General features: G+C 38.3%; 2 protein-coding genes and 1 long non-coding RNA gene across 5 annotated transcripts in view; 2 read left to right on the top strand and 1 right to left on the bottom strand.

Annotated features, from left to right (window-relative positions):
* Nucleotides 1-7,761, top strand: part of LOC111330076 (acetoacetyl-CoA synthetase) — a 13,902-nt gene extending 6,141 nt beyond the window's left edge. Inside the window, exons 10-18 of one of the 2 annotated variants that reach the window (XM_088742488.1) lie at nt 261-385; nt 550-618; nt 1,008-1,126; nt 2,200-2,313; nt 3,466-3,591; nt 3,946-4,015; nt 4,581-4,639; nt 5,881-5,980; nt 6,615-7,761. In XM_088742488.1, the coding sequence (XP_088598614.1) occupies nt 261-385; nt 550-618; nt 1,008-1,126; nt 2,200-2,313; nt 3,466-3,591; nt 3,946-4,015; nt 4,581-4,639; nt 5,881-5,980; nt 6,615-6,861 (1,029 nt within the window). In that variant the 3' untranslated portion in view covers nt 6,862-7,761. Of the gene's footprint in view, nt 1-260; nt 386-549; nt 619-1,003; nt 1,127-2,199; nt 2,314-3,465; nt 3,592-3,945; nt 4,016-4,580; nt 4,640-5,880; nt 5,981-6,614 lie in introns of both variants that reach the window. The other variant, XM_088742487.1, reaches the window with a different exon arrangement.
* Nucleotides 7,512-15,227, bottom strand: LOC148718227 (uncharacterized). The gene is made up of 3 exons (XR_015994459.1): nt 15,121-15,227; nt 14,598-14,714; nt 7,512-8,200 (listed from the first exon to the last, which is right to left on the bottom strand). It is a non-coding gene; the product is annotated as an uncharacterized LOC148718227 (long non-coding RNA).
* Nucleotides 13,861-22,762, top strand: LOC111330075 (uncharacterized). Of its 2 annotated transcripts, none has more exons than XM_022934870.2 (3): nt 13,861-14,181; nt 15,306-15,390; nt 19,676-22,762. In XM_022934870.2, the coding sequence occupies exons 2-3, from the start codon at nt 15,327-15,329 to the stop codon at nt 21,844-21,846; spliced, it is 2,235 nt and encodes a 744-aa protein (XP_022790605.2). In that variant the 5' UTR covers nt 13,861-14,181; nt 15,306-15,326; the 3' UTR covers nt 21,847-22,762. The 2 variants fall into 2 exon arrangements, with proteins under 2 accessions (XP_022790605.2, XP_022790606.2); XM_022934871.2 differs by lacking the exon at nt 13,861-14,181 and adding an exon at nt 15,059-15,210.

Genomic DNA, 22,762 nt, shown 5'->3' with positions numbered 1-22,762 from the left:
AAAACACATTTGTTCCCAGATCGCTTTTGACGTTCAATTGAATATTGCTCTTTAATCATTAGTCTCGAGTGTGATTAGTCTTTTGCTGCGTTTGTCTTGAATCTAATTCTTGCGTCCACCAGTGGTGGATTCAGACCTTTAGCTAAGTGGTGGGCCCGGTTTGTGTGTGTGTGTACACCTACCGGCTTTTCTTCCTTATGCGTTTCTTTTTTTACCCTCCACTGTCTATGATGATCATTACTGTACATCGATCTTAACAGACAGGCTGGATGATGTGGAACTGGCTGGTGTCTGCCCTTGCTGTCGGAGCCTCTGTTGTATTGTATGATGGATCACCTTTTATTCCTTCACCAAATGTTATCTGGGACTTAGTTGACCGAATAGGGTGAGATGAGTGGCAGTTATATTTGTTGTACTGTACATAGAGCACTACCCTGCATGCATTAGAGCACTTACGTAACATCATATACCAAAATAGTTTTTTGTTGATAGTTCTGGCTAGTTCAGGATTCTTCTCATGCGTGAGTCGTTGTTATTTTACTTAACTAGAATAACCATTCTCGGAACTGGAGCCAAATGGTTGTCAGCTCTCGAAGACAGGGAGGTTCAGCCAAGTAAGTTACGGTGCCGTCCGTAATAATCTGTTTCTTGCTCATAGTAAGCACCCCTGTTCCGTTCGTTGTGACGATATTTCAGCGTAAACTCTGCCACAGCAAGCTAATAAAAATTTCTTCAAGTCTGTTTTTGCTGGATTGAGACCCTCCCATCTCTCGATTTCCGCCCCTCTCTCGGATCTATAGATCCTCGTTCCTTTCCAAATAGGAGAATCGCGGGCTCCTTTCCCGAAAAATGTCCAGTTTTCAAACTTAAATCTTCCGTTTAGATTCTCTCCCTAAATACCTCTTACTACATGAGTTCGAGGTTAATGCTGTGCATACAGGTTACGAAGCGGGTTCTTTCAAAGAATGTATATCCATACTACATTTTTTTGGTTTCACTACAGTTAGGACGCATAATCTAGCAAGTCTACACACGATACTATCAACGGGCTCCCCCCTGAAACCGGCCAGTTATGACTACGTTTACAGCAGTATAAAGCACAATGTACTCCTTGGCTCTATCTCAGGTGAGTTTAATGTTACTTTGAGTTTAATTGAGAAGAATTTGCTGCCTAATTGAGAAGAATTTGCTGCCTTTCTATAACATCAAGAAATGGTTAGATATTCTAGTCTTCTCGGATAGGGACGAATAAATGGAGGTCCCGTCTCCTGCAGGGTTGGGGTAGGAGACGTTAATTTCCCACACACGAGATTACTGTGTGATGGATGTCCTCCCCTGGGGTGGGATGGGTGGGAGGGTGGACTAGCACGAATGGTTCCTATGTTCCTTTCTAGTCCTTCCCCACTGCAAAACTTAATGCAGTGAAAATGGACTAAATTAAAATTAAAAAATTAAACTTACTGACTACCATTCTGTGGAAGAGGTATAAAGAGCTAGAAAGAGATTTTGAGTGGTGCGGGACTTGAAAACAGTACCGTGAGTGGTGGGACTTATGGGAGAAACCTATCTATGTATCTTGGTTTAGAGTCCTTAATCGTACTTTTTTCATGGGAAGGTATGTATGAGTGGGATGCGCAGTGGAACTAGAATTGCAGCGCACAAGCACTATTAAGACTTGTGAGGGCGATGATTAACTTTAACGTTACTTAGAAAATGCAAAGGTAAGAGTTGTGCGTCGATTTTGGAGGTTTACCGATTCGTATCCCCATATCCGCAGATTTTTATTCTTTGATAGAAGCGGCTTGGAGTACGGCCAGCAGAACAAGCCTGACTTTTTTTCGTTTTTTAAGGAAGCACTGTGGAGAAAAGCGCGAGGGAAAAGACACGCGCAAATGGGGTAGCGCTAGAAAAAGAGCACAAACTTTTCCGCCCTCCTTATCTCAAGCGTGTCTTGCCCCTCGTGCTTCTCTGCTAACCTGGAAAACCTTGAGATATAATGCCTCTCCCGAAAAATACTTGAGGTATCTTTACTTCTTTTGGATGGGAGCAAATCCATCAAAAATACCATCTACAGTTAGTCGGGTACCAATTTATGCTTCTGGCTAGAGAGCGAGGGACAGTGGTAACCACCAGGCGACTGTTTATTCCTATTGCCCACCGAACTTATTTTATGTTTTTTTTTTTTATCCCAATTTACAGGAGGCACAGATATCATTTCATGTTTTGCTGGCCAAAATCCAACTGTCCCAGTGTACCGTGGAGAAATTCAAACAAGAAACCTAGGAATGGCCGTGGAAAGCTGGAACGACGACGGTAAAAGAAATCTCTCTGACTTCCAAGCATTATTTTGTTACAGAAGTTTTAAGTAACATGCAAACTTTGAAGTTAGAGATGGATCATTAAAATTTAGTTTCATGCAGTGGACCTTTTGCGATACAGGTGCCATGTTTTAGGGAGTTCGAAAGGTCACCTTGTTTAATTGTAATCGGAAGATTTCCATCCACTTTGTTTGTTTTTGGGCTTAGATGTCCGTTACGATAACTATCGACGGCTGCACGAAATGAAATCACGTGTCTAACTTTGAGCCTCGTAGTTTTCATGTTCCCAAAGAAGCAGTAATTTTTTCTTTTTACCTTCTCCTCATCTTTTCTTCTGTGGATCCCTGGCGTCGTCTTTTTTCCATGTCTAAAAGGTAGACTATTGATCTGTCAAAAGTGATCTTTGCTAAAACCCGGAAAGCTTGGAGCTTAGCCTACGTTGCAGCCGGATGTCACGCATGACTCTAGTTAAACGGCAGCATGCCCCGATTACATCGATTTTGTAGGCCGCCTGCGAATTGGTGACATAGGGACTGAAACTTCTTTGAGTAAGACCTGTCAAGTGTCCACTCGCACCAATCCGTTTAGCCTAACGGAAGGAGGAAACAGAGGAAGCCTACAGGAAGCTGGTTGACCCACTTGGATTTACGTCATAATGAGGCTAAAAACTGGATAATTTTTGTATATAATATGGAGACATGAGCCTTCTGTCACGCCTCTGTTTTTGTTCTGACGACCTATGTAATATTGCAATTCAAGTTAATTCTTAGCTTCAGAAGAAAATTAGCTCGTCCCATTTGCCTGAAGTTAGTGAAGAGCGATAGAGCTTGGAATTTTAAGTAATGAGCGTGGGACCGGGACCAAGTCGTGAATTTCACATTTCTCTTTATGGCCAGGCCAGGTTCCCATTTTGCCACATCTCGCGGTGCATACGTCATTGTTTTGCATTTTTCCAGCGCCTGGAAAAACTAGAGAGCGCTCAGGTCATACTCGGCGCGCACCTACTTCGCACTCGCCTCGCGCTACCTCCCGCTCACCTCCAGCTTGCTTCCGCTCGCAAAATAAAGACTCCTGTCCTGCAAGATAATTTCTGTTAATATATAATCAATCTTTCTCCTATTGTGTTCATGATTTGTTCTGAACTTAGGTAAAGCTGTCTATGATCAGAGCGGAGAGCTGGTTTGCACCAAGCCCTTCCCATGTATGCCTGTTCACTTTTGGAATGACCCTCAAGGCCTCAAATACAAGAAAGCGTACTTCAACAAGTTTGCGGGTTAGTTTTAAACTAGAATCTAGTACACTTCAGTTTAAACATAAAAATTATTTGAAACTGATGAGTTATGGAAGTCGGTAGGGTTAGTTATGGAAGTCGGGGTAGCAGCTAATTTTAAACCAATTCTCATGCGTCATTCCGTTCGGCCTGGGTACTAAGTTGTTTCAGTCCCCAAAATGGCGGCGCACATTGCCGAATTTTAGCGCACGAGGAGACAGTCTTCGAACGTTCAGTTACTTTATGGAATCTAAAAACGCAGTTTGTGGTATCATTTTTAGCGAAAATGAAATTTTTTTTTCGGTTTCTGGAGCAACTTCCTCTTTAATTTCATTCTGTCTTTCTTTTTCGCGTTAGGTGTTTGGACGCACGGTGATTTTTGCTCAATCAACTCATCTACTGGCGGAATTCTTATGCTAGGAAGAAGGTAAAGAAAGAAAGTGTGAACTTAAATGAGACTACGTTTACTCTCGATCACAATTCGGTTTCTTATGAACAGTTCTACCCTAGTTTTTTTTTTACTGATTTGCTGGTTCAGTTTTGCCCGGCTACTCAGTCGGTGATATGGTGACGTCGATATTTCAAGTAAGGACAGTCTTAACGTAGTGAACAGCCCAGGACCATTTTGTGCTAGTGCTCAAGCCCTCGACACTACATTGCTGTCTGAATTGAATCAGAGCATTGGACCTGCCTGTTATCTTTATTTCAATTCTAGACAGTCTCTTTTGATTAACCTAACAGCAGTATGCATATTCTTCATACTGTTCTCTATACATTTCCTGACCTGCTGACTAGGAGAATTTGCTTAACAATCACGAGTTGTTTTTTTTTAGTTGGTGATCATTTCCTATATTCTCGTTACCTTACTGTTCGATTCAATGGTAATAATGTAAGGAGAAATTAGATGCTAGTCACTTTAAGGACTTCAAGGGTTACGCAAATTTGACGATCAATCACACCTTGATTATTGGTTGTTGTTGTTGTTGTTTCAGTGATGGAACTCTTAACCCGGCTGGTGTAAGATTTGGGAGTGCAGAAATTTATAATATTGGTAAGGAATCTTGTGTTTTTCAGTTGAGGAAATCGAAAGGCAATAAGCGGTGATGGTCGTTAGGCAACTTTTTGTCTGCACAGAACCGTTGATTAGTTTGGCTCATGTCTTTTTCCCACTTTTATGACTTTTCGGTAAAATGGAAGAACAGCTCCCCAAAATATCTGTCGGCCAACTGTCGGCCGACTGTTCACCGACAGTTAGCCGACATAATGAAAACAAATTCAGAAACGAGTAAATAGACTGTCATCTTGGTAAGTTTGAACTTTCAAAATTACCTCAAAATGAATTTTGACGAATACCACGCGATGGAGGTAAATTTCGAGTGCGAGGCATTATTGGCCATATCAATCTTCATTTATGTGAACTTGATGTGTAGTATCTGACTGACGCATTTCGTTCCACTGAAATTGGAAGAGTTTAGTTACTTAGATTTTCTAGATTTTCTAGATTTTCTATTTACCCCCCCCCCCCGGGCACTTTTGACATCACTAATCCTAACAGGTTGCAGGACGCGTATCACATGTGAACTTAGTAATGACCTCGCTTATCAGAGATTTCTCTGTAGTTCAGTAGTAGAACATTGCTGCGCAGAATCCGAAGGTTAAGGTTCGATTCCTCCTGGGGTCTCAGATTATGTCCTTTGTTCCACGCTCGTGACAAGAGAAAAAACATCTTTGCCTACAAAAGTGTGATTTAAAAGGGGATCTACCAAAAACTCTGAGAGTGCTTTATCAACTTTTATGTCGAAGCTTACCTTGGTGATGCAAAAGGTTGTATATTAGAAGTCAAGTGTCACTACTGATATTTGTCCCCAGCCTCTGTTACACGAGGCGAGAAGGACTTTGTTTACGGAATGTTGTTTCATCGCAGCTACACCCGCCACCCGCCACCCCTCCCCCCGCACCCCGCATCCGGCACCCCGCATCCCGCACCCCCACACCCCGCACCCCCACCATCAGAATATTCTTAAATTTCTTTGACTGTTTGTCATTTGCTCTCCTGGGTGGGGTGGAGAGAGGCACTGTGAGAGTAAAGTGCCTTGTCCATGAACACAGAACTATGAGCCGGCCCGGGTTCTAATCCCGAACTAGATCTGCAGTCTAGCGCACTAATCAAGACATCACTGCGTCTCTCAAATTTGGACTTTGAATATTGTGGTAGGAAAAGGAAATAACCAAGTCAATCAGTAGTACCTCGTCTAACACAAGACTGTTGCGTTTTTTCCTGAACTGTTGTAGTTGAGAGATTTGAAGAAGTGGAAGATAGTTTGTGTGTTGGTCAACAGATGAAGGATGGAGAACGGGTTGTTCTTTTTCTGAAGATGAGCAACGGATTCAGGTCGGAAATAACTCTTTAACTAGTGCTCCGTAGTGAAAGAAAAAAAGGTTGCAGATTGATAAAAGAGAACAGTTCATGGGTTTCATCGAAACTAGAGAAAAACGAAACTTAAGTGCTAACGAGGATCTTATGAGGGCGTGTTGAGTTAAATTGAAATTACTCGGCAGAGTAAATTGAGATTATCGTTCAATATCGGCAAAAAAAATCTTGCTTCAAATATTAGCCACGCAGATATGATACAGCAATTTTCGTGGGTAGGCAAGGATTGCATCGTGATTGGTGCAGAAAACTCGCGTCAGACCCGTAACTAATCAAATGTAAAACTGTAAACTAATCGTGACTCAGCCCACCCGCGCTTTCCCGCGCTCCAGGCAGTTTGTTTTTAGTGTAGTTATCATTGGTTCCTGGGGGAATTTTTCTTTCCTTTGATTGGCTGTTCTGATATCTTTAGTTTTGGTTTTACGATACTCGGTTGAAATGCTCTTTAATGACAATAGTGTACGTGTTACCTCTAATTCGTAAAGGATTAGTTGTCAGAATAAAATTCACTTTTAGTCCAGTGCTCCCTAACTTTTGGCTTTTAACTAACCTTTAATTTTCGTCGATTATCCTAAACTATTAATTTCACATTAAGATTTAACGAAGAGCTTGTGGCGCGCGTGAAGTCTACGATCCGGCAAAGACTGTCAGCCAGACACGTCGCAGAAATTATCCTGGAAACAAAAGAGATTCCTTACACGGCAAGTGGGAAGAAAGTGGAGGTTGCTGTCAAACGGATACTTGCAGGAGAACACATCAAAAACAGGGGAGCGTTAGCGAACCCGAACTCTCTGGATCTTTACTATGGCATTACTGAGCTCAAACAAGGAGAAAATTTATAAATCTATGTCTGAGAACACGCTTTATCCAACTTGGAAACAAACAAACAAACTAAAACTTGAGGAGGACAAAGTTATGACATGTGTCAAACTCGATTTAAATTAAAGATTGGGCAGGGAGGCACTTTTTTTTTTAAATGTTTGTTGCAAACTTGCACTAAAACAGCGCAATCAAAGAGTGTTCCACCAAAACACCCTACTACAAACACAAACACATAATCGTAACGACAATGACAAAGTAAAAAAAATTTGTTGTGAACATTTTTGATAATTTTATGGAGCAGATAATCCTCTAGTGTGACGTTTAGGGGTCACGTGACCAAGGAACTCGTTTCATTGCGCTACCTGTTAATCCAATCTGTTTCGAAAAGCATATACAAGTTCGAAATTTTTATGCCTTTTTTTTGGATAACTGAAGAAAATCAAGGATTAAATAATTGTCGAAAGCGGGCGATATGCCACTTTTTATACACCTTAATGTGTTATCAAACAGTTAGATTGATTTTTATCCAAGGGTAGAGAACGTATTTATTACAAAGGTAAATATTTGTGGTCACAATAGGTACGTATGTAGTGCGTCTTTTCACGCGAGTGTTTCACACCTGAGTGCGTGTAGTGCGTGTGAAACACATCCCAGCTGCTAGTTAGATGCATGTTTTCTTTTTTTTGTTTCCCTATAGTAGCATGACTCTGAATTAATAAATGTGTTTTATTTTTAACAAGGTCACAATGAATTATGATATTTCTGCTAAGTCAAGTTGAAATTCGGCACGATTAAAACTTTCCTGTCTTTAAGACAGAGCGAACACGCTATGTAATTCCTCTTCGAATAGCGCTAAGTGGCTTATTTGAAGCCTTTCTATGGTATCACAATAAAGGGAATAAATAAAAATTGAGACAAGTTTTGCTTTCTTCGTCCAGTTTACGACTGGTCATTGCCTAGAAAGAGCATAAACAACTCTGAACACGAACACTTTTGAGCCAAGAGCGGAAATCTATGTTTTATCGAATCCTCTTTTCTTCAAACAATTAATGAGGAAATCCAGGTTTTAGCACTTATGAAGTTAGACCATAAGACTTTAAAGATGATGAAAATTTCTTTCCTGTTCTCATTAACTTCGCTTGCATGATCAGTATTAGACACTCAGTAGTAGTTTGAAGATCAGATGTGTTCTTCACTTTTGTCCTCAGTCTTACTTGACAGATCTTTAGGTTGGAATGACCTTCCGTTGATATGATTTGGCTTGATTTTTATTTTTGAGTCGCTGGTAGCTGGTTAAGGAAAGGGTAATGAGATCAAACGTTGCATTTCTTTCCAAAGCTGGTGTAGTTCCCTTCATTTCTATGACAAGGTTGATAAATGAAGTTAACAGATTAAGCTTGTAGCGGTCAAAGGTGGTTAAAGAGATTTACAACGCTGGGAGGGGAAAGGGCGGAGTTTGGCGATCAAGTTTCGAGATTTTCCCAGAATCTACAATAATTGCCATTCCCTTGATAATGGCGTCGTGAAGTCGCCGAAACAATTGCATCTTTCATAGCGTTATTTTCATCTCAATATACTATATCCTTGCTGAAAACTGTTTTTGCGAAAAAGGAAATTTCTGCAGAAATGAAAGCAGTTACTAATATCTGTCATGTCTGGAATTCCAGTAATCTCTAAGGGGATCTCCGAACGGGCGGGTTTGAGAAGGTGCACAAAAGAGAAGAAACAGGCAAACTTTGGGTATCTATTCCTTTCTACGTATTATTCTGTTTATCTAGAGGGTTGAAAACCACCTCAGCAGCTGCCGTTTCGATGCGATGACAAGTACATTGCACTATAACACAGCATAACAGTTTATTCTGCTCGATCGCTTCTAGAAAAATTTCAAAACGTCGACAGGAAGTCTACAGATGTAATATCTTCGTTCTCTCTCACGTTCATTTAAGACCAACCTGTTGAGAACTTCGCTGGAATGAACCCATGCAAGAATTGAACGTTTTTTTTTTCCTTTTCCGTTGGTATGAATTTATGAGGTGTAAATTAAGGTGGCAATGAACCGTATAATCCTGCAGAAGTTTCCTAAGACGTCGCCGAAAGACGAATCATGGTCATCTAACTTCGTTAAGGCTGATGACTTCGGAAGAAACTGGGGCTGTATCGGTGGGGGTAACGAAATAATTTGAATATATCAACAAAGTTGAAATGGTAAATTGGCCACCGTTACGATTATAAAAGCTGACGTTTCGAGAGTTAGCCCTTCGTCGGAGCGAATAGGGGGATTGCGTGCACACACAACCCACAATTCCCCCATTCGCTCCGACGAAGGGTTAACGCTCGAAACGTCAGCCTTTATAATCGTAACGGTGGCCAATTTACCATTTCAACTTTGTTGATATATTCAAATAACTTCGTTAAGTATACCTTAAGGTATTTCCAAGAAGCTGAAGTGTTTCTTAAGTACCTCAGCATGTAAAAAAATAATCACTGTTCGTTGAGAAATACACGATTTTGCATTTTTATAATACTATGTTTAAGGAAACCAACCAAAATGTGTGGAGGCTACAATAGCTAGGAATAAGATGATTTTTAGTACAAAAAAAGTTTCAAATTAAATTATTTCGAAGTAGTACATGTACTCTTTAGGAAATGATAAACTGTCACTGAAAGTCGTTTGTAATTTAAACTTCGAAAATCTTACAGTCTGAATTAGGAATGGAGTTTGAGACTCTAATCATCACATAAGAAAATCGCTCTAGACCTGTACGTGGGCGATCCTTGAAAATTTCCCACGTTTGATTTTTATTAAGCGATTGAAAATCTGAATTTCGCTTCCCAGACCCTATTTCACATCAAAATGATCAGCCACGAAACTTAAGATCGTATAAGCTACTTATTGAAAGAGGTGTTTGAACTTAAAGCAAGAAATTTGTGTGGTCCAGATAAGAATAAAACAACACTTTAAGTGTCGTCCGACTCAACAGTTCCATCTGGAGCCAATGTGGATGTCCGGATAGTGAAGCCACTGGAATATTTTTGCAGATGAAAAACCTCCATAGATGAGTCAGTGGTTTTATTTTTGGTTAATACCGTGAAACTTGGCCAGTATTTGCAGATGTAGCCCTGTCTACCCTAACATCAGTAGGTATATTCTCTATACCGTTCTCTTCATATTTCCCAAGGTGCTAACAAAGAGAATTTGTTCAATAATCAAGAGCTTCTTGAGACACTGATCATTTTCTATATTCTCATGACCTTAATGTGTAATTTAGAGGTGATATTGTAAGGAGAAATTAATTGCTAGTCACTCGTAAGGGTCAAATTATGTGTTAATAAAAAAAAAAAAAAGAAAAAAAAAAAACCAGTACATTACGCGTCCTCTTGTTTGACGAAAACTATTTGCTTTCTCATCAGGTAAGGGCGTTACTTTTTAGTCCAGTTTCGTGGTTGCTGCCCGAAAGTTCTTATTCCTCTTTCGGAAAACAATTCCGTCATACCCAATTCACGCGTATTCATTTAAAAAACATTAGATCACCGTGAAAAGATTCCACACTCATCAGATATCGTTGGGTTATTAACTAATCATCGACCATTTTCAATTCCAAGCTAGAAAAAAAAAAAAAACAGCTAACTATAATGATACCACAAAATGGTGCTGGTTTCCGTTTCAGCAGGTTTTGCGGAGTCACAGGTTATGGCATAAAAACCGCTCTTTCCGATAAACTCTCCGAGGACAACGGTGGAATATAAATAGAACATTATCTCGGTTACACCTCTTGATTATCTCGCTTTTGAAAAGGTAATTGAAAATTCTCGAAAGCGAGATATCGCTTAAACCTTAGCCGATAAGGTTTCGATAAAAGGGCGGCGCTTCGCTTGAAAGTATGTGCTACGTTACAGCTAAAGGCCGAGATGATCCCGGTAGAACTAACAGCATGCAAACGAAAGCTATAGTGCATGGTGTAATTGTTTTGATTTGTGAAAATAATGAAAGCCGTATCGCGAAGAAAACGTATCAATCCGCAAATTCTTGGTTTTCGAGGCTATATCGAGCGAGAAAATTTCAAAATGAGAATGTTTCACGATGGAAAACTTATTAACTGAGAGAAAGGCTTATTGAATTTGGTAACCTGTGGATCTGGGGGCGTATATTTGGCTTTTACAATGATTGATGATTCTAAACAATTGTGAGAGGTTGATTCCCTTCCAAATCCTGAACATGCCGGATAGCTTTATATTATGTTTCGTCTTTCCTTTACATAACAACGATAAACTGCCCATATTAGGCACATTTCCTGCTAAGGTTCAATTCCATGCCTAAAAGCTGTTGATAGTTTTTGCTGTCGTAGTCAGCTTTATTTTTACAGAGGTCTGTATATTTTTTTTCAGTAATTGGATGAGAAGAGCTGTGGCTTCGTATGTGAACCCATAGGTGGTTTGCACGTTACGTCATCGCCGCCATGTTGGTGGACGTAAACAATAGATATCTCATATGATGCACGATCCTTCGCAGTAGATAGCGCTATTTATACAATAGCGAAATTCAGACTTGAAAAAAATCAGGCCTGTACGGGATTCGAACCACTGACCTCTGCGATACTAGTGAAGCGCTCTACCAATTGAGCTAACAAGGCAACTGGGAGCAGGCCGTTAAGCTGATTCGTAATAAACCCGTGATGATAAATCAGATACAATGAATATATGAAGTTCATATATTTTGAACTGCGGTATTAAATACGTATGATGCACGATCCTTCGCAGTAGATAGCGCTATTTATGCTATTTATAGATATCTCATTATCTTCTTTTGTTCGTCCACCAGCATTTGATCCTTTCACCATTGTTACCTGTGTCTCTAGAGATTGGTTGCAAACCACCTTGGCAACGATGACGTAACGTGTAAACCACCTATGTGAGCAATAACGATGTTGATGTTAGTGATATACCTTACATGTTACGAGGAAAACTTATCACCGGATACCAACTCCAAGAAGACCTACTCTTACGGAGATATAACATCAAAGGAACCCCTCCGTGTCTATTGTAAACATTTGTATTCGTGAACACACACTCAGTAACAAAACTTAAAACGAGTCAGATTGAAAATTAGGAAGTACATTCTCAATTATGTCTCGAGAGCTGCCATTCTGCTCGTTTTGGTCAATATGTTTATCAGGTTTCTCTTTTCTTCCTTTTTCAGTTGTGGTTTTATCTAAACTTTATGTTATCCACACTTGTGTAGATATCAAAGAAGCCATTTCCTGGCTATTGTTTCGTCTTGTTCTATACGGCTTTCTTGACGAAGGGTGCGGGCTTCATCTTGACCCGGCAATACTATGATACGCAGCAGCTTTAGAAAAAGGAAACAGAGTTGGATTACCAAACATGTAAGTGGCGAGGTTAGGGAAAAACTTAACCTCACTGAACGATGTTCTCGGAAGAATTAAAATTCATTTCCTTTTCTTTAAAGCCATTTTCCTGATCACTATCACATGATTCAAATACCACTCCTTTTCAAATCTACTGGCAAATGGCCCAACTTCATCTAAGATTCCTTGTCTCATTTATCACAATCAGCAAGAGATAAAATTAACTAGCTGGCGAAGTAAATGAAAAACTACGCCCCTTCATATGGTTACAGACGATAGCATTGTTATGTATATTGACCCTTCAAGAGGTGTTTCACTGACTAGAATCATCCTGTAGATAATGAAACACATATGTGGTTTTAAAGCATCAGTCCTAATCGTCTAAATTTTCTCACGAGAAACTGAACCATGAACTTTTTTTTTTTTTTTTTTTCAAGTTAGCCACGCTATGGGCAATGTACGTCCGTTTTCTCAATTCAAGTTAGTTTTGTTTAGATTCCACTTCGATTTGTTGTACAATTTTGAAACTTCTGTCATCGTCTGAGGTTATCGGCTCTGATTAATGCATCTCTCTGGGAAAGTTCAATTTACACCTTGCTAAGCGCTCTTTAAATACTGTTTTCACTACAAAAAGTCACACTATCTACAGCTAAACACACATGTGTAATTCAACGACAAAAGCGTAGAATCAAAATTTAGCAGAAAGCTTGAGGAACTGAGTTTTCTTTTTTACGTTGAGCGAAACGGTGAGGAATTAATTTTTTAATTTAGTTTGCGTGTAAAAACATATTTTAAACCGTCAGCTTTTATCTCCATTTTTTTCTCTTCACTGGACCCGGTTATCAATGTTATGTAAAGTTCAAGTGGGTAAAATCGCAACATGCGACCGATCGGCAGAAATACCCTTCCGCAGGAAAGACAAAAATTTTTTGGATAACTGTATTTTGTACAGCAACAGAAAGCTTCCATTGGATATAATTCACCCTATACGAATAAATAAGTAAAACTTAAGGGTGCACTGTCAGTTAGAGGTCTTTAGATATTAAAGAACACCAAATATTGCGATGGCACGCGAAAATCCTGACCGACATGGAATTTAATTTTATCAGTGAAATCTAAGGGTCATCTTACACCTTCATCGATAAACTTAAACGTCGGCGAGGTAATAAGGCGTGTGTAGAAATGAGTCTCTACAGGACAAGGGGGAAAATAATAAAATTATTTCAATGCAACTGTGCTATGTTCAAAGAAAACTTGATCTGATTTAAGTTGATGGAAGCGCAACAGACTGAAAAAGAAAGCGAAACATCACTGCTGTTATCTTGATCGGAGAGCTCTTGAAAAAGCGTCGGAAATTCTGGTTTAAGTTTCATTGTCTTTCATGGCCGCGCGCCGCGTGATCACGACTTCGAAATGTTCATTTTGTATTTGTGAAGAAAGGGGAACCAAAACTGATGAAAGTTTTCCGGTTGGGAATCAGCGTTTTGCTACTCTTAACACGATAAAAAGACGAAAAAGAGTTTGTTTCTGAGACGTGTGTTTACGTGAAAACCCAAGGGAAAGTATCGATAAACCGCGAATTGGAAATATCAGTTTCCTCATTCCTTGATTAGGAATTTATCCAATTTCTGCCGATGGTTCTCTCTTTACTGTCCCATACGAAGATACATAGAAATCATGAAAACGCTCCTCAATGTATATTTTTGTAAAAGAAGTACCGAAATTTTGTTCTTACTTTTTTTCTTCCATTTTTCTCCTTTTTTTTGCCACATGCCAAGCTTGTCACCCAACAATCTGGCGCTGTCAATCAAAGCTGATCAAATTAACTACGTCAAACTTCACTGACTGAGCTTCGCGGCGGGCTACAGTTGTTTTCGAATGGTATTTGTTTCTATTTGGTGCCGGAGAGGATACCATAAGATTCATGTAGGGAACTAGTCTCTACAACCTTGAAATTCAACGGCAAGTCAGAAGGTGATTATATTGTCTAAGAACGACGTTAATTTTGACGATTTTCAGTATCTGACTGCGTCCATGACCATTGTCATATTCGTTACTTTTAGGATCACCAACGCATTGCTTATGGTCATATTTGGGCTAATTTTGGGCAAATACACTTAGAATATTGCTTGGGAGTTTTTTCGACTGCCGAGAGTTTCTGTCAAGCTTAGAGGCCAAATGAGGAACACACGGGTCTTCAAAATTCGGTTCAAAGTGACAGATACTTTTTTATTTACGAGTGTCGGCCATTTCGTATATCAAGTATGTCATAGGTGTTTTAGGGTTGAACGCCATCCTCTAAGCAGTTAGGAGTCAAGTTAGAGATAACACAGTTTAAAAAAGGACCATAGTCTTCACTAATCGTTTTATGAGAACAAATTTGCAGTTACCTACGTCATGTGGGACTGCTATTTTAGCGTTCAATTGTTTTGTCTTCACTGATTTGTCTGAAACCGTGGCGATCCTCTTCGACTGTCGTCAGTAGTTGTCCATCATGAATTATTCTTCTATAAAAGAAGAGCAAGACGTATTACATGCTGGTGTGAAATCTAGTAACAATGAGCAAACACAAAAGTTATCTTATGTGGCATTAATGCATTTTCTAACAATTGAATATCAGTAATGGTTGAATTTCTCATGTTAAATGCCAAATTCGAACGATCTGGTAATGTCAGATAAACAGAACGTGGCTTTAACAAGTTCAATTAATATAACACATGTTTTTATCTAACAAATTAACATAAAAAATTTATCACGCAACTTGAAATTATCGATTTTGACTGAGCAAAATTGGACTCTGTAGGTTAAGAGGTTACTGTGGTTTCGGTTTCAGAAACTTAAGCTTCTATATCTTAGCCTTACTTTCCTTTGATGATGTACGAAATTCGAATTTAATGACACGCATCACGCTACCTTGTAACGAAGGAAAACATCCTTCGGCCTCGCTTAGTCGTGTTCTGTGCGGAATTTACCATCAATGGCGTAAAAAGGAAAGGACATGAGGTATATTAATGGGTTTAGCGTTTGTTTAAATATCGGAGGATTTGGGTAAAATGTAAGTGAAGAGATTAACAGAGATATTTCTTTGATTTCCATAGGTAATACCGATAAAAGACGCTATGCAAGACTCAAGGCATTCCTATCTTCCTAGCATCGTTATAATGTTATTTCTCATGAGATTAGGTGAGGATCTCTTTATTTGTAATGTAGTAACCTTTGCTACGATATGTTGTTCGATTAGAAAAACATAGCTTCGGGGTAAATAGGGTTTTGGCTGATTTGTAATGTTCTAAAGGAATTTTGCAGAAATTTGTTTTAATTAACATTGTCGCGTGTCGCTTCCAGATTAGACAGTTCGTGTTCATAGTTCCTTCATTTAATCCTTGCTCCCTGATAAAATTCGTTTCACGAGGGCTCGTGAGATAAGGTGATACTCTTTGAAGCCGATTGCTATGAAAGAATTCTCTGGCACTTGGCTCTTGGCACGAGTTCAAGTTTTTGCCGCAGATGAAATTTACTGTGATCGCCGCCGTCGTTACCTATAAGCTCTAGCACATACATCAAAAATATTTCATCTGACATTTAATGGAAATATGCTTTTACCACATTAGTTCTCTGTTTCCTCGACAAAGCAAAATATAGCTGAATTAGTTTGTTAACTGGAGTCGATATGTTAACCTCTTAAACTGATTACAGTAATTTCATTAGAGTTTGTGGTTATAATATGTTAGATGTGCTGTTCAGCTTTCCTTGTTCAAAAATTATGTACTTTGCGGTGCTTTTCTATTGGAAAACGCTTTGGGGGTAATGCTGGAGCATTTGAAATTTACATATAATTTTGTATTCCTTGTTTGTGGAAAAGGAAAGTTTTCATAGCATATCTCAATCTCTTAAGATAACATGCTGTTATTTGTCGAAGAGTTACCATTACTTTCAAAAAGTAAGTATTTATGTTTGAAGCTGGGCAAAACTGCTACAACTATTGATAGAGAAATGTTTCAACCAGATATGGTTTGGATATTTCCTTGTAATGAAGTCAGATACCCACTTTAGTCCTTTCAGGGCCAGTCTGTAATGACAGGTTTTTTCCAGGTGTTTGGGAATTAACAGGAAGTGTATGATGATAATATATCCCACGGCAGAAACTGTTTGAAAAACCTACTAAAACTAGGAAACAGTATGACTCTTCTATTAGTTTGATAAGACTTGAATTTTAGGTTTTATTAAAAGGTCCAGGTTTTAGTTTAGTATTAGACTGAAAATAGGAAGGAAAATAGGATTAAGGAGTTCCTCATTTCACTGGTGTGAAAAAATGGCAAATTATCTGAGATAAGGGCCTGGAAATGGATTGCAAGTGGGTGTGAACGGAAGACCCTAAACTAAATATTTTACAGCGTACCATGTCAGAAGATTTTTTTTTATTTATTATTGTCAGTATCATGTTTGATACTCTATGGAAAAGTCTTGTGTACACATTTTAGTGTCACATAAGGTATTCTGGACAAAAGGTAACATTGTATCAGTGTTCTCTGGAAGCGTAACTGTCAAACATTTTTCACTAGCTTCGGTCTCTTAAACAATAATAATTATATTTATAATAACAATAATGAATCTTTATTCATTCAATAAAAGTACATCTAAAATAACCAGATAAAATTAGCTAAAAAAATTGCAAAATAAGAACTTACAATATAAAGATGTACTTATTTATATCTAAAAGTCTATTCATTAAAAAAGTCTAATTTTGAAGCATTCGGTATTTATTTTTGGAGATCAACAGAAGCTTTGTTAATCAGACAAAGCTGCAAAATACTTGTCTTGATCAGAAAAAGTTTTAGCCTTTGACAGCTCGTGTTTTTTACGGGGGGCTCAAAAAAAAAACCTCAAGAGAATACTGATTTTTAAATTCCAAAGTAGGCAAAATACAGACAGACTGATCTGGTTGTGTAACTCAATTATGGAGTAAATTCTAAGGCTCTGAGGGCAAGTAGAGGTTAAAAAAAGCTTGAACCATACCTAAATTGGTTTCTTTTAACTCGATTTAATAGCATTTTCCTTAACATCTCAAATGTGTGTCATAAGAAGTCTTTTCGCGTGTTGTTATTTTTGTAAATTCATGCAAGTCAAAGTTAGATAGAACAACAATATAGCAGACTGTGTCTACATATGATATCATGCTCGTCAAGAATGCCCTTTTTTTGGAATTTACCAGGCTTTTTAATCAGTGTTGACAGTGCTATTAAAAGTAAATAAGTCAATCAGTTATCAATGCTGTGTCATTATTGGGGTATGTGTGAAACCGCACACAATAAAAGTGCATGCTGCACATGCCTGTTGCTCACAGACGTCAATGACGTGCACAAAGGACATTTTACCAGCATGACCTGGGGACAACTGGGGATTATTTCATGTTCAACAAAAATAACCTGAAATAAAGAATGCATTCAGCAATAAGTGAATGGTGCCAGGACTTCGGATTCAGGTATCAGGGTTGCTGCCCCAAAATCATGGATTTTCCTGTCTCTCTTTTCCAAACTTTTTGAAAGGAAAGTCTAGTCAGGTTTGTAAGATAAAGGTAATAAACACTTGCTAACTAACAACTTCAGGATGTGAACATTTCCTGTCATTGCTTATTAATCTGGTGTCAAACATCATGTGGGCGGCCATATTTCACAGCACATTACTTATTACATTATAACTTCATTCATGTGATGAACTAGATAGAACTAAATAAAACTTGATAGGTGAACAGATTAACTTGAAGAAACTCAAGAGCCATCATCTTTGATGGGCTCAAGTTAAATAGGTGGTCTCACTCACTCAGCGCTGTCCCTAATGACAGATGCCTGCCTGAACCTCATTTGATCACAGTATAGTCAAGGTTAATAATAATGTCGTTGGTTTATAATTGTTTTATATTGTTTTATAAGGGAATAAATATATTACATTTGCATAACTTAACTAACTAAACTTAACTTAACTTAACTAACTTAACTAAACATAATCAACCACTACCCAGAAATAGCGTAGCTAGACTCGGTGGGCAGTGTGTGGATGCTAAAACATCTTACATAAATTTCGGTTCAACAAAAGATTCAATACATATACAAGAAACAGAAATTAAATATTAAATCATTAATTTAAAAGCAGAAATGACAGTATGAGATAAAAATACAGAAATAGAAACACATAACAATAAATAGAAGAATACATAAGTTATACACTACTATTAACTGGATTTAACTTTTGACACATTGATTATTCATTCTATGTCAACATAACTATCTTGAACTTGAAGATTTTGAAATAATGTTGTTAGCTTTTTCTTGAAAATATCTTTTGGAAGATTCCTTGAGTTTCCTGGGATGCTATTCCAAATTTTACAACCAATCCTTGAGAATGAGTTTTTATGTTGATTTAGTTTTAGTTTTACAATTCACTAAATTGACAGCTGTTTGGTGGGCTACCAATTGCCGTGTGTAGGTGCCGGAACAGCTGAAAGAACAGGCATTTGCAGCTTCCACATCTATTGAGTTAGCAGTAAAGAAGTTTTGGTTCATGTAAGGAAGAAGGAAAGTGGATTGCATGCAGTTTACATCCAAATTATACACATCTATCTTTTGAGTGGCAATTTCTAGCTTCCAAGTGTTTGTAATTATTTTTTGTGAGTTTTGCAAAAATGTTTCAAAACTTTTTATGTTTTTGGAAAAATGAAAAACAACTTTGTTTGGCTTTTTTGTCTTGCTCTCTGGAGATACATACTTTCTTAGGGTAACAGCCTAGAAAGCCATGTGTCAGTTGGAAAAGATGCCTCTGAGATTTGACTTCTGGTAAGGATGCTTTGCATTCGGCATCCTTGGTAATTTTTTAAGGGGGGGGAAGTCAAGGGAATATTAATATGAAAATCAAAGTTGTTTGAGTGAGTATAATTTGTTAGGTATGTATAAGCCTGCAAGTAATTTTTGTCTTTAGCAAGGTCATTTTCAAAGCCACTGTGTTGAATTAGAACTGTAGCAGTAAAGCAGATTGAATGGTGAACTGTTCCCTAGGCCTGTTGGGGCTACATAATCTTAACAGTAGGGGAGAAAGGGGTTTTTGTGTGATGGGAGATTAACTGTTTTTCATTTTCATCACCTGTAAAAGTATGAAATTAAAGCCCCATGAACTGTGAATTTTTTGCTTTTCTTGATTTGTGAACTGTAAAGTTGTTCACCCAATTTTTTGTGATGCATTATTTCTATAATTTTTGATGTATGTGAGATGTGCACAGGACCTCCCTTTACCCCTTTCTTAAAGGAAATGTTTTGCATTGTGATCACCATGGTAAAAGTGCTTGATCTGGCCAAATGTCTGACCATCAAAACCAGAAATTTACAGGATATTTGTTTGCCAACTGGCTTTTATTTGTGGGCTTTATATGCAAAACTATTGAACTAACATGAACATGAACATTAATCCCGACTTTCAGGGGCCTCACAGAATGTAGATGAGGATATTGCCTCAGAAACCATGCCTGGTCTCAATGACAAAGAAGCTGGCGACTTTTTAAAGGGGCTTTTGCAGAAGCCAAGTTCCAAAGGAAGTCCTAAATATAACATGTCATCAGCTGATGAGTTGAATGGAGTGGTCAATGCAAGATTCAGGAAGGAAATGGTGGTTTTGTTCTCAAGGCTTTCTGAGACTTACCAATGTAAAATACTTTCAGCCATACAGAAAAAAACCCACTGTAGTGTTCCATCTCTCATTAAACTTGTTTTCAGCCTAAAGGAGACGAAGCATCTTATAAATGTAAATGTAAGGTGTCCAGTAAAGGGGAAAATGAAACTGAATGAATGCAGCTCTGCTCATAAAACTTATGTTGGTAATGTCTTCAGCCACGAGCTTTTGGAATTCTTTGCATCACTTCCAGGAGCTTTTAAATGCCATGTCATCAACACCATTGCTTTGGCATACAACAGGCAGCGTAGAAGACATCTTGCTCTTTCATTCTCTGTCAGTCAAGCTCAAAAAGCTTTGGAGGAAATCTTTCCATCTGTTATCCAGCAGAACACTTGTATGGATACAGAAATGGATCTCATAATACCTTCAATTCCTCCAATCAATGTTACAGTGAATATGGCTGGTGTTAGGAGGGAGTCCTGGCTGAAATATTTAATGCAGAAAGGTCCTGATATTTACAAGGCTTTCCTAGGATATGAGTGGGAGATGAGAGGAGGAAGAATGTTAGGTTCACCAAGCACTGCAAAGTATTTAGCAGACAAAAAAGAAGAGATAAACAGCGCTCAGCTTTCCATTGTTAGGAAAGGTGGTCATGATTTCGCCTTTTCAGTATTGTTTCTATTGAAAGTGAAGAGGAAGCAATCCCAGCGATTACGGGAGATAAGATCAACTTACAAGATTGTACAGGCTTTAGAAACAAAAACTGAGGATGAACTACGGGAAATTTTCAATACCACCATCATTGGCATCAGTCTAAGTGGACAGAAGTCAAACATCACCAAAACACCATCAAAAACCAACACTTGGACATTGAATCAAGTTAGCAAAGCAAAGCATTTGTTTCCAGATCACTTGTCTGGATATTACAAAGAACTGAGTAAAGCAGCCAGGTGTTTTATTGTACTTTACATGTCACGTCAAATCAAGAAGAGTCCGCAAGAGGCTGAAATGTTTTATGTCTCATTAAGACTTATATCCAGGAAGCACACGTGTTATTATACTTGGAGGAAAGGTCCTACTGATGATCCTATTGGCATACGACCTGAGCGTTTTACAGCAAGGATGACACAAGCTCCAGTCTTGAACAGCACGGGAATACCAACAAATTCCAGTGTCAGTACTCTTAGTACAAATACTGTAAATGATGTTTCTGCTGCTAAGGTCCATACAGAAGATTTCTCTTCCTTGGAAATTGTGCTTTTTGCACTTTTAGGCTTATTTTGTTTTTCTGTTTTGGCATTTACTGTCAACTGTGTATTACTGGCTTTCAGAGCAAATGCAAAATTTCAAAAGAATCGCGCTACAAAAACTGTGCTTCCAACTGCAACGAGCCATAAAGATGGTCGTGGAAATGGTTCTTCCCAGATTTCTGAAAAGAAAGAGTGTTCTTGTCTTCCAGTTGCAATGGAAACTAAAACAGGCCATGCCAAGATTTGTAACTGTGTGCAGTGTGTTTCTTTTTCAGCTACACAGAAAGTTGATGAGAGGTGCAAAGTAACAACTTATCTCTTTCAAAGCTACCCTTTAGCTCAAAACACCTCAGAAAGTCAAACAAATCCAAGAACTCACTCAGAAAATGCATATTGTGTGGATTATTCACCAAAATCAAGAACATTCAATACATTATCAGCTGTAGAAGGAGACAGAATAAGGAAAGACTCTTCATCAGAATCAGAGAGAAACTCCTTGAAGACTGACTGTCTAAGCTCCAAAAGAGAGCTTGATCTTCTCAGTAAAAAAGACAATGACAGAATTTTAGAGTGGCAGGGTAAAGCCATAAGCTACTGTAGTATATCTGATGGAAGTTGCAGAGGACAGCTACCTTGTGTTTCACAGAGTGGCCGTCTACCATCAGAACAATCCCATGAAACAGTTGTTGTGTTGTTAGATTATGGAGGATTGAAGGAAGTTCAGGTTTGACCCTGGCTGAACTGTCACTACTGGAATCATTGCTATATTTAATGAGATTGTTAAAATATAAATTTAATTATTTAATTATAAAGTACTTGACTCGTTGATACAATTTAGGAAAGCTTCCTGATCTTTTTATCCAATAGACTGTACTCTTTTGAGGGTCAAATTGGTCCTAATTTTTTTTTTCACTTCAATGTGGCGATATTTTTCCTCAATACTTGCACCTTTTGTTTATTACTATAAAATGAATGGGGTGCATTTCATTTACACAAAAATTTCTCTGTGGTTCCAAAGATATAATTTTATTGACAAGAAAGAAAGGAAATATTTTTTAAAAACTTGTCACTACTTGACTGAATGGCCTGGCCAAATTCTTTGTTTGGAAATCTTTCTCCCAATCAGGGCCAAGAAATAGTTAAATTTAACTTCTATTACCTTCTTGTAAAGAAACTTCTCATTGGTCTTCAAATATATTCTTATGTCCAATATACTATATGTCCATATCTTGTTCGTCCATATTCGCTCCAACGAAGGGCTAACACTCGAAACGTCAGCTTTTGTAATCGTTACGGTGGCCAATTTACCACTTCAACTTTGTTGATATATCCAAATTATTTCGTTACTCCCACCGACGCAGCCCCAGTTTCTTTCGAAACTATCAGCCTTTATTCATTTGTCCATATCTTGTGTTGGCCTAAGAAAAGTAAACAGGGAGAAGGGGTGGGGCAGGGGGTTATGTGGCTTCACCTCTCCCCCCTCCCCACCTATTACTTCCTGTCTTGACCTCACCTGCAACCCTTAAAGTAATATTTAATTTTTTTGTTTGTAAACCAAAGGAATGTTGAAACTGTATTATCAGTAAAGTTCAAGTAATGGTTGTGAAAAATTTTATAATTACTAAATGTTTTATTCAAAACTCCAA

Source organism: Stylophora pistillata, chromosome 13, assembly GCF_964205215.1.
Source record: "Stylophora pistillata chromosome 13, jaStyPist1.2, whole genome shotgun sequence".
Classification (NCBI taxonomy): domain Eukaryota; kingdom Metazoa; phylum Cnidaria; class Anthozoa; order Scleractinia; family Pocilloporidae; genus Stylophora; species Stylophora pistillata.
Note: the sequence above shows the minus strand (reverse complement) of the source record. Positions and strands in the feature narration are given on the sequence as shown.